This window comes from Crocodylus porosus, unplaced genomic scaffold (assembly GCF_001723895.1).
Source record: "Crocodylus porosus isolate Cpor-Errol unplaced genomic scaffold, CroPor_comp1, whole genome shotgun sequence".
NCBI classification, from domain to species: Eukaryota; Metazoa; Chordata; order Crocodylia; family Crocodylidae; genus Crocodylus; species Crocodylus porosus.
This window is the reverse complement of record NW_017728909.1, coordinates 46,443,134-46,455,406: the sequence shown is the minus strand read 5'-3', so window position 1 is coordinate 46,455,406 and position 12,273 is coordinate 46,443,134. Positions and strand designations below refer to the sequence as shown.

General features: G+C 40.5%; 1 protein-coding gene across 1 annotated transcript in view; it reads right to left on the bottom strand.

Moving 5' to 3' along the window:
- Positions 1-242: 242 nt before the first annotated feature.
- Positions 243-12,273, bottom strand: part of ARSB (arylsulfatase B) — a 146,521-nt gene continuing 134,490 nt past the window's right edge. The window contains exons 7-8 of the mRNA XM_019532198.1: positions 1,188-1,316; positions 243-861 (exon numbers count right to left, since the gene is read on the bottom strand). Of these exons, the coding sequence (XP_019387743.1) occupies positions 596-861; positions 1,188-1,316 (395 nt within the window). The 3' untranslated portion in view covers positions 243-595. The remainder of the gene's footprint in view (positions 862-1,187; positions 1,317-12,273) is intronic.

The window sequence follows — 12,273 nt, the reverse complement described above, 5'->3', positions numbered from 1 at the left end:
AATATCCCCAAAGAAGTGAGATCAGCAATTAATCAGAGTAATGTTCTGCTATATGGTAAAAATGACAATGGGGATAGTAAGGTATTTTGTTGTATTGTGAGAAAGGGTCTGTCCTCCTAGAGATTTCTAAGCATTGCTACTGAGAGTCAGATTTACATGGAAAAGGTGAAAAAACAAAGTCACACCTGTTTTCTTTATCCATTTCTTTACTATAGAGTGTCTTCCACTAGTAAGATTTGTCATGTGCCAGGCATAAAATCAATCATTAATTCCTCCTTTCATATTTGAAGTCTGGATGGTCCTGCTTCTATGACTCATTAGAACCTTCTAGCTGAAGCGGTAGGGAAGAAGATACCAGTTTACAGAGATGTCACCAACAAAGAATAGACAAACAACAGATTTATGATTTTAAAACATGCCAAGTGGAGTAAAATTAGATCTCCAATACTTCTTAAGAGCAAGCGAAATTGAATATTTAAGGGATAAAATCAGTTACAGGAGTAAAACAAACAAGGTTAAAAATGATCAGTCTGAGACCCTGAGTCGACCACACAACTTCACCACAGGCATAACTTTCAGACTGCAGTGAGGTATTCTACATCCAAGGCCCCCAGGATCCAGTTGCTTCTGGGTCACACCGGGGATCTTCATCAGGGTAGAACACGGGCACAGACTGTTTATAATAGTATTGAAGCCGAGAGAGCATTTTTTTCACAATACCAGGATATTTTTCAGACAAATCATTTCTCTCCTCAGCATCCTGAACAATATCAAAAAGCCAAAGATTCTTTGTTGGTGGGTCAGGTGAAGGGATCATTGACTCTCTGATCAAAGATGGTGGTGGGAACCAGTGACTGCAGCCTACAGAAACAGGTAAAGAGTTAGTTCTCAGACATAGAAGGAAGAACAGCCTCACACTGCAGATCTCACGTTTAGTTTGACTTGCTTAATTTCAAAGAAAGCAGTTGCTAGATTGCCTTCCAGAATCCTGCAGTAGAAGAACACAACCCCAATTTTAAAAAAATATATCACAATTGTTTGTCTTACTTTAAGAGTGCTTCTAGATTTTTACATTACATGGTAAATCATGCAAATAGGGCAAAAGAATAAATAAGATAAATGCAAAATATATAGCATAAGAAATAGAATGAAGTGGTAAAAAACTTGCCAAAAAATCATTTCATTACCTGGATATCCAGTTAGTAGCTTCCATCTTCCATGTCGAATTGCAGCATGTATAGATAAATTGAAGAGTGAATTGTCCCAGGAAAAAGCATTATTCTGGGGTAAAGATGTCCTGTTGTCAATACCAAGACCTTAATAGAACAATAAACTAGAATTATATATACACTGCACTTAGAAGACCTTTTTTTAAAAAAAAATGTTACAAAACTAATATAATTCAATTTTAGAAAACTAACACATACTGGCAACAGACACATTCCATTAACAATAGGAGGAGTTAGGTCACTACCATGCTTAGATAAGGGTGCTGTTTCTAACACATTATGCTTTATTTGTATACCTGTTCTAATATAATGGGACAACTTTTTGACTCTGACATTTCACCTGTAACCACAAAAGCTGTTTATATACACAGATAGCTGCGATTTAATAGTGTACTTTAGGTAACTGCATATGCAAATACCAATTTGTATGCGTCTTGCTGTGTGTATGCCTACACCTATTTTCTATCATTCACAATAGCAAGACAGTTCTTGTAATCAGATCAGAAACAATGGCATAAAGCAGTGTGAAGGGTCACTCAGTTTGCTGCCCTGACATTTTTCACAAGGGGGTTCTATTATAAGGTCTTAATTGAAAACTGTTGAAGTAGGGAGCCTAAGAGACCAGCATAGATTTTTTGCACCTGAAGCAGATGCAGAAAAATGCATATTGCTGGTGTTAGCATTTTGTGAGAATCACTGCTAGTAGTAGTACTGGAGGTTTTACAGCAAACAAATTCTTCAGGTTACAGAGAAGCAAACATACACTGCAAAAGAAATAAAGGAAAATTTGAAAAGAAGAATTCAATTTCCTAAGAAGCCAACTTCTTTTTTGAAAAGAAGAGTTTCCTTAAATGTGCTTAACCTTAATTCATGCTATATTTAATAAAAGGATTGGGGGCTCAGCACAGCTTAGGACATGCATAGTTGAAAAAAAAGGCACTGATAGTGAGGTTAATGATTATAACAAGCCTTTAGAAAAATTCTGCATCCGTGGGAGATGTCTGCAGCAGATATCTGGCTTTTCAGAGATTAATGCTGCTTACTTTTCAGTGTCTGTACAATGTATGCAAGTCTGTCATACTGTGAGCTACTGGAAATACACATCTTTGTCACTTTTTAAAAAAAGCAGCATAATGATAGGGACATTCCATATAACAGCTCATGCATGCCTGATTTCAGAGCATTATTGGTATAACACTAACAGAGAAAAGTTTAATATGTCTTCTTCTTTGTTGAGTTTTAATTTAAGTGAGACTGTTCAGATTGCTGAGATACAGTATGCGAGGTTATATATACTGTTAGGGTCTAAATTATTCAAAGTATTTCAAATAAATTATATAAAATGTTTATATTGCAGATGTTTTTGGTATGTTACATTCAAACTACCTTTTGCAAGACACATATTTATTAGAAGCCAAGAAGCTATCTATGCCTATTAAAAATCTCATTTGTTCAGGAGGAAAAAAAAAAATATACTGAAAAGAACTGCAAAACATTCTGTACTTTTTGAAATATACTTACTAGAGCTTGCAATTAAAACTAATATTTTGCATAAAATGTATCCAGAAAATAAAATATATTTGTTGCTCTCTCGATACAAATATTAATAGAAATATAGATATATACACACAGACCTACAGCCACTCACTGTAATAAGTTTGCCTTGTGGCATATAAATTTATTGTCTGTTCTTCAGATCAATATATTGTTTCATACAGAGTACAAATTGGCACCTGTAGAAGGCAAGTCCATATTCACTTAAGAACAGCATATGCTAGTGATTGAGACCTAACTATTGATATAAAGTACTAATCCCTACAGTATCTAGCCACCAGACACAAGGTAAGTAAATAATAATTATTTGATAATGACTCTATACTTGTCCTTCTACGATTTGTCTTCTTATGCTCGGATTATTTTCTTTGCATTTGTCTTTTCTGTTCTCACTACTACACCTTCTGCCCTCTTCATATTTATTCCCCAGTTGCTGTTACTGTTGGTAAATGTCTGCAAAGGAAAAAAGTGACCTATGCAGTGTGCTCTGTGTAAGTCCATCTAGACTCACTGGCTAGGTCCAGACATTGAAAAAGCCCTTTGGTGAGGGGTACAAATCTTAGACTGGGTTCCGCCATTTTTAAACCAGCCTGTGTGTGCTGAACTTCTGTTCTGTTACAGATATAGACTGGTTTCTGATCACTTATACAGAACACTTACACCAGTTCAAATCCAGTCCCCCGATACAAAAAGAATCATATAATATAATTCTTTACACCAGGGGTTGTCAACCGAGGGTACATGTAGCCCTATAGGTAATTAGAAAGGTCACAGGGGATTCGTGCAGGGGGGGAAGGATGGAGCGCGCCTTGAGGTGTGGTGGTGACATCTCCCCTGCCACATTCCCACACTTTGCCTCTTAGCTGGAGGAGAATGAAGGGTGTGCTGAGTGATGCCAGCCCCACACAGTACATCACAATGCCTACCCACCCCCCCACCTCAGCTCGCTCTTTTGATCGGCTGCGAGCCACTGCCCTCAGTCAATAGCTGATGAGGAGGAGGCACCCCAGCCACCCCCTTCCTGCAGAGCCACAAGGATCTCAATGGCAGGGGTCACCTGTGTTTCTGTGCCCACTCCCAGGAGCAGGGTTGGGGGTGGGGTGTGGATGAGGGCAGCAGCTCCCCTCTATGGGCTGCAAATGCACTACCTGGCCTGATGGGAGCGGGGGTTGCATGCAGAGTTCAGCCTGCAGCAGCAGCTGCTTCCACCCCACACACAGATCTGGGGGCACATGCCCCCTGGACCTCTGCTGAGGTGCGTGCAGCGGCAGGAGCCGCTCACCTTACCCATGTCCCCTAGATGGGTCACTCTTGCGGCCCCATCCCACACGACACCCCAGCCGTGCAGCACCTGCCCCTGCCCCAGCTCCACATTCCCTCCCTCACTGTGAGGGCCTCGATCTGCGCCCCCCCTGCCCTCTTAAAAATAATAAAAAAATATAAAGGGGTATATGAGCTGAAACTTTGGGGCAGAAGGGGTACATGTTAAAAAAGGTTGAAAACCCCTGCTTTATACAAATTCACCAAGCTTCATTTGAGAACAGGGTGGATAAAAATCATTTTTTTCTAAATCAAAAAAAAAATTTTTTTTTATTTAAATCAGATTTTTTATTTAATCATATTTTTTGTTTTTTTGTTAAGATGCTTCTAAAACTATAAACCTAAATATAGTTTTAATTTAAGATATGTTAATGCTCAAAGATATCATCATGGAATAGGGATTATAACCCCCAATTATATACTATGTGAGACAATATATTCATGCAACCTTTTTAGAAAAGTTTTACAAATAGGTCACAATAGGCCGTGGACTATATAAAGGTCCCAATCTCATGAGGTTCCCAGAGGCTCCTGTGTAGGTTAGTAAAGATTAAAGAAAACCACTCTACCCAATGGGACTCCGTGCTTGAAGATCCCATTAAACATCTTTGTGATGCTTAGTTTCAGTTCTCAAACTGTGGATTTGTGTGTCCAGAGATAACATCCTTAACAGCAGTATATGGATATGAGAGATAACAGACCTGACTGAATACTCATCAGCCCTACTGCCTCTTTGAAAGTTTGTGTACACAGAGTCAAGCCCTTACCTCGCTCTAAAAGTACAAAGTTTCAAGAAGTTAAATGAATAGAGGATTGGAGGATTGTTGGGGGTAGAGTAGATCTGGGCAAGGAGGAAGAGTCTAGAGAGAAATGTGAGGGATGGGCAATAGAAACAAAAGAGAAACATTTCAAACAGAATATTCCAGAAGTCTTGGGGAATATGTTTCTGAGTATAGTTTCTTCATTGATTTAAGGTCTAGTGAGGGAATGGTATGGTAGAAGGGAAAACCTATCATTGCAGCAGGCTTGCCAGGCCATAAGAGAGACGCTGTTTGGGAATATTTTAATGAAGTCTCTACCTGTGGGCAAGACAGGCACGCATACAAAATGCTAACAGTGCAACAAAGAAACGCAAGGCCCGGTTGCCCAAATGAAACAACATCATGAGAAATGCTCCTTCTCAGGAGGAAGCTGCTTTGAAGATGATGAATAGAACATGTCTGAACATTAGTAAACGTTCTTAATTCACACTTCTTTCTTAAGGACTGCCTGTCTTCCCTGCCCATATTTTTTGCATGAATTCTGGACTACCTGAATTCTCATAAAAATGTTTGAGCAAAAAAATAGTTGTTACTTTATGGAACTATCATATTTAAATGCAACTGTGATATAAAATAATGGCTGAAATATGCAGATCTTCTTTTTACAGTTTAATTCCTAAAGTAGTACTGAGTACAATGAGTAGTACTAAATGAGCAGTACTGTATAGTGACTACATTGACTTCTTTTGTTCAAATGGATCCATCCTCAACATACAGGATTCTGATTATCCATCTTCAACATCATCATCACTGTCTACAGTTTCAGTTAGTTATCTGCTAATGATACCAGTGTTCCAGGCAATGTGGCTAGGGACAGAAATTCAAAGAGCCTGAATTGATTCAATTTTTGCAAGTTAGTTTACCCTGCAGAGATTGAAGCAATTTGCAAGTCGATACATATTCACTTTTGAATCAGGAAATGCAGTCACATGCCTATAGTGGCTCAGGCTAGAAATCAAGCAGTGCTAGAGTGAGCCCTCCCTTGCCATCCACAATGCTGAGCTGGGGTGGGGAGCATGGTTAGGCCCTGGCAGGACGCTATGATTAGGAAGGAGTTTAAACCCCCACCCTGGTCTACACAGTCCCCAACCAGAGGACATTGCCAGACCCTGGCCCCCAGTTACCACTCTGAGGCAAAGTGGCAGGAAGGAGGAGAGGGAGGACTGCTTGTGTGGACTGCATGCATCTGTTGATGATGCTGAATTTTTCAATCTCCCTCTCCCTGCTTCTTTATACTGTCTGCAGCAAACTGATAACACAGATCACATTAATTGCAGATTATTTCTCACACCTCTCTCTGTCCCCTGTTGAACACTGACAGATGGCAGGCTTTGGAGCAAGCAAGCAGCAAGCTTATCAGAACACAAAGCTTATCAGCCCATCAAGCCCTACAAAAGAAAACAAAAGCATCTCTCTCACTAGCTTCAAGCTCTTCTTATCTGCAGGGTGCATTTGCAAGTCACTGGCTTCTTGGCTGCAGCCCTGATTAGTTCCAGAAAGCCCTAAGCAGACATTGTTCTGTCTGCCTTTGTTACAGTGAAATTGGACACACACACACACACAGCATTAGCTAGCATGGGGGAGGGCTGCATAGCCAGAGGCTGGCTGGGGTCCATGCTGCTGGGGTCCCTGCCATGGGAGAGGGATGGGGGGGGGGGAATCCCTGCTTGAGCAGCAAGTGGGGGAGGGGGAAGCCTGGCAGACACTGCAGTATCCCATCTTCTTCTGTCATCTGGAGCTTCGGCTAGGGAGAAGAGGGGCAGGGCCAGCCCTGCTCCCTGGAGCAAACAGCACAGCTAAGGGCTGAAAAGCATGCTGGGATGTTGGGGGACTTTTATTTAAGTTAAACCAGGAAGGGGTCTGGGCCAGAAGTTCCATAAACCATTTTGATCCAAATCAGTTAAGTGTGATACTACATTCAACCAGGTTTATTTTAAACCAGCCTCAGCCATTTTGAAACTGGTTTATGTGCACTGAACTTATGTTCTGTTACAGGTTTAAATCAGTTTCTGATCACTTAAACTGGTTTGTGTGTAACTTCTGTTCCTAGTCTGTATGTCAGATATCACCTGTAGCAAAAAGAAAAAAAAATCCCTACTATTCCTTCCATCCAGGACCAGCAGACACACCAACTACAGGTGCTTCCTCAGCCAGACAAAGGGTTTTTCAACCCAAAAGCTTGCTAAGATACATTTCTTTAACTATACAGTTGGCCTATTAAAAGACACCAGATTGTCTTACCCATTGCCGTTTAAAGCTGTGGCCCAGACTGAGACTGTAGGGGAGGTAGAGCCTCACTGGGGTACACTACCGTGTTGTGTAGAGACCCCAACACTTTAACTAACACACACACACACACGCACATGCACACACAGAGTCAGACATTGAGAGCACACCTTAACAGACACACTGGAGAAGCAGCAGCTCCTACTTGAGAGAAAAGAAGGGCGCTCTGACAGTTTGGCTACCTGAAATGCTGCTGGTGCTCACTCACTAAATTATTCTATACCTGTTGTTATTTAAAGTGGTGGACTAGCTGAGGCTGCAGGGGAGGTGGCAGCCTCATTGGGGCACACTACCATGTTGTGTAGATGCCCCAGCGCCAGTGAGGGTGCACCTGAACACATATACAGTGTCACCCACCCATGTCACAAGTTTTGCCTGTCAACAACCAGAGGTACAGGGCCCCAGAAGTCCCTGCACCTATCTCTCTGAAAGCTAGCAGGCTTCATGGCTGCAGCAGGCCTAGTAGGCCTCCAGTTTTCACCCCCCTGTGCCCTAACACAGACAGTCACACAAGCACCCATGTCACAAGTTTTACCTGTCAGCAGCCTAAGCTGCAGGGTCTCAGAACCCCCTGCACCTATCTCCTTGATACTTGGCAGGCTTTGTGGCCTCAGCAGGGGCCACCATCCCTGCAGTTCTCACCCTGCTGTGGCTTAACACATACACAACACAAGTTTTGCTTGTCAGCGGTTTGAGGTGCAGATTCCTAGAAACCCCTACACCTATCTTCTTAAAACTTAGCAGGCTTCTTGGCCTCAGCAGGGGCCACCATCCTGGCAAGATTAATTCAAATCAGCCAAGAAATAACAAAGTTATAGGTTGTTCCGTGCCTCCCCATTATAGCCTATGGGCGAAACGCTGAAAGTGTCAAAACAGAAACCGTTTGAACAAAACAGAACAGCTGTTTCAAATCTAAATGAAATTCAGAATGAAACACTGTTCTGTCGAAATGCAAGTCAAAATGGAATGGTGCCATGGTGCACAGCCCTAGTTGAAAGAATATTTTCTTCCCTTGGATTAATTCATTGCAAACTGAGAAATCACTTGAGAACTGAAAAAGCAGGACAGCTTGTCTTTCTTTTCCAGTCTATGAATAAACAGGAAGAAGGTGAAGATTAAGTTTGCTGCTTAACCCAGTATTTTAAGTTTGTCAGGTTGACCTAGCTGAAATAATTTATTTAATTTTTGTTAAGAACACATTTCACATTCATAACTCAAATAGTTAAACACTCAAAAATACATACACTTGTTTTGTTAAAATAATTATGGATGTTTTTTGTTGAAGAACAAAATCTAAAATACATAAATGTGTTGTTTTAGTTAAATAAAACAATTTAAATATCTATTGTTTTTGGTGATAGTTGTTGTTGTCCTCCTAATACAGCATGGCAAAAATATCCCTCAAATAGCCAAGATTAATTTAGTGAATCAGAGATAGTTCACCTCCCAGTGACTTCACAGGTATCTGTTTCAATTAGTTTTGGTAAATAAAATAACCAAATCATAATTCGGTTTTCTGATGTAGCTGCAAAATTAATCTGAAAAAATATAAAAATAAATCACTGCTTTAAAATGTATAGTGTGTATCTTCTAAAAATGAAACCTATATCTATTTCTGAGTTGTCAATAATACATGTATAAATGTTATATCAAACAATAAAAAAATCACTTTTTGTAGAAAACAATGATTAAATTGAGACTTCCTGATCAGCAATTTAAATCAATTTGATGGTTAAAATCCCTCTTCTAATTCTGATCCTAAATTTATTCACTGTCAGTTTTCTTGCTTATACAATCTTTTCTTTAGTTTAAAATAGGTCTTCTCCCTGCCTGGTGCATTTAGAGAGATCAGTCATCATCTCCACCTTTGTTTTGCTACACTAAACACATCAAACACTTTTAAGTCCATCCTAGCAGCAGTTCTGCATGGCTGTTCCCACTTGAATCCATCCTTCATGAGCCTGGGTGACCAAAATTGCACACAGTATTCCAGGTTAGGTCTCCCCAGGGGCTTGGGCAATTGCATTGGTATTTTCATATTGCTAATAAATAAATACCTTCCCCTCATGCACCCTAGGTTCAAATGTTTTTCAGAGACATCCTATGATCAACTAGTACTTCCAGGTATTTCTTTTCCCCTACTATTTCCAGCTAATGAGCTCTCAGGTAGCCTAGGCTCAGTCTTAACTAGGACTCTGAACTGAATCTAGAAGCAATATGAAAGGTAGAAGCTGGGACTGCCATTTAGTGCAATATAATCTTGGTGGCTAATTATATTCACGCAGTATAGTGCTCCTTGATCGAGGGAAGTGATATGCTTTGACTGACAATGGTAGGTAGTAGGATTTACAGGCTATGTTTATGTGGTCAACTTACTGTACATCACAGCTGCAGGCAGGCTGCTTTCTAAACTGAAGAAAGTGTAGCTGTGTCTGCACAAGTGGGCCAGTTGGCACTGTCATGCAGCAATAACACTCACCTGAAACACTGCACAGACATGACTATGCTGTTTCAGAGGCAGCTCTTTTGGAGCAGTGTAGGGTGCTTGAGAGTGGTGGGATGGTAAATTGTCCAAACAGACATAACCACAATAATCCAGTCTTGAGAGGAATCAAGGGAAGGAGAAGAGTTCTAAAATATATGGATACATCTTTCCTAGGACACCGGAGATAGAAAGCAGCTTTTACACGTATTGTTGCTATCTGATTGTCAAAGAACAGAGATGAACCTCATTCCTCAGCTCTGAATGTTATGTTGATACTCAGAGGTCAAATCCTTCTAAAGATCTGCTTAAATGTATGTTTCCTTAGTCTCTCTTTCTGTATATACATTACACGGTTGTTATAACTTTGCCAGTGCAAAGAGACTGGAAATTATATTTCACTGACCTTTAGTCACAGATGCACTGGTGGTCAATGAAGCATTCCAGTTCAGTTTATACATTAAAAAATATATAGCCTCTGCTGTCAATTCCAAATAGGATTCTCCCTTTCCCTGAAGTCCAGGAAAGGAGCATTTTCCAACTGTTGTATTTCCTCTTAAATGTCTAACTCTTCTGGGACACACTAGCATTTTCCATCTTTTAAGAAATAAGTGAAGCGTCATTCAGAATCTGGTCTTTAAATGCCATACCAAATATATCAATCTGAAATCTCATAAGGGTTTTTGGTGTCGATGTCTGATGGGTAGTCAGAAAGAACGTCAATAGTTTGCTTATTATTGATCAGTTCTATATAAAGAAACACTTCTGAAAAGTTTACCCCTAGTTTATAACTTGTAAGAGTCTCCAGCCCACATTTAAATCTACCTTAGGAACCCAGCAGCTTGAATAAGTCAAAGCAGACAGTCAAAGGCATGCAAAAGCCTAGTTCCCATTAATTTCAAATGTGGGCTAGGTGTCCAAATACCTTTAAAAATATGGTCTGCAGGCACTTTTGAAAAATCCACCCTAGATCTTTTTCCTACTGTTGTGCATATTTTTTGTATATATTGGGCATATTTTATAAATCAGGACTTAAAAGTTCTGAAAGTGAGTCATGTTTTTAGATACTTGATTTGAATCACTGCAGACCCTTATTTTCAGAAAGTATTTGTTAATTCTGAAAAATCATAGAATCATAGAATCAATGAGCTGGAAGGGACCTAGACAGATCATCTAGTCTGACCCCCTGCCAGAGACAGGAAGGAGCACTGGGGGTGGCAGGGGTCATAAGACCCCAGCCAGGTGCCTATCCAGTCTCCTCTTGAAGATCTCCAGGGAAGGTGAGAGCACCACCTCTATCTTCAGCAATCAGGTCCCTTTCAAATGCCAGTTGGATACTCCTAGCCCCAAATGCTAATATTTTTTGCAAACACAGATATTCAGTTACTGAGGTGATTCATTTTTTGGTTTACAGAATATACATTGTAAATCATACATGATTTAGTTGAGAAGTTCAAAAATATATAGTTGGGTAAACTATGTAAATAAAAACCTGTATGTTGACCAGAGTTTTTTTTATAAAAGCTCATGATTTTCTAACATATTGTATCTATAATCCACTTGCCAGTGTACAGTAATGTACAGTACAAGACATATTAGCCAACCAGTCTTCAGGTTGATTCAAGGAGGAAGTCATCTGTTTTATATACACAAGTGAATTTATGCATATTGAATTTATCCCATAGAGCAGGGCTGCCACACTGCTGGCCTGTGGGCTGCATGCAGCCTGTGAAGTATTAAGTTGTGGCCCCCAGGTTTCCACTAGCTGCAACACCCTGGCATTGCTCTGGTAGCCGCACAGCCCAGTGTGGGGCACCAGGACCACACAGTGCAGCAGTTGGGGAGGGGTGCATCCTGCAGCAATGGAGGAGAAGTGTCCACTCAGGGACATGCAGCAGTGAGGACGGCACACATTTATACTAGAGTAATGGAGATCACCACTAGCTCCCTGGATATCTTCCCATTTCAGTTGCACCATTTCACAAGTAGCTATTATTAATTACTACAATATGTGTCATTATAGGAATATAGAATTTGCCATTCAAGAGAAGCCCCTTGATATATCCAGTTTAGCATCCTGCCTCTGAAGTGACCAGCAGCTTGTGATTCAAAGGAAAGAGGAGATGCTCCAAACCTTCCTCTTATTCCCTTATTTTCTCTTCTGGCTGTTCCCTCTCTTCCTGTCTTTGCTTGACTTTGTATCATATTTCATGACCCACTTTATGTTCAGAATAGCCTCTAATATCCCATGCAAGTGCTAAGTCCAGGTGCCAAGCCCCCTGTCTTTCCTGTTCCAGAAGTTTACTTTTTTCCCCAAAGCACTCAGAGTATCGTCACTGCAGATCTTACATGTGCTCTTATTCCATGTTTCATCTAAGTAAGACTTTTCAAAGAGCTAGTAGCTTTTTCAAAGAGAAAATCTTACTGTTTGTTTTTGCAAAGTGCCACATAGGTTTCCAGCACCTGGGCACCTCATCAGTTCCCTTATTCAAATGTACATGATTTATGGAGGTAAGAAACAGCAGGCACATCTACATAAGATGCTGACTGCGCAGTAGCCCGCTTGCCAGCACTACTGCTC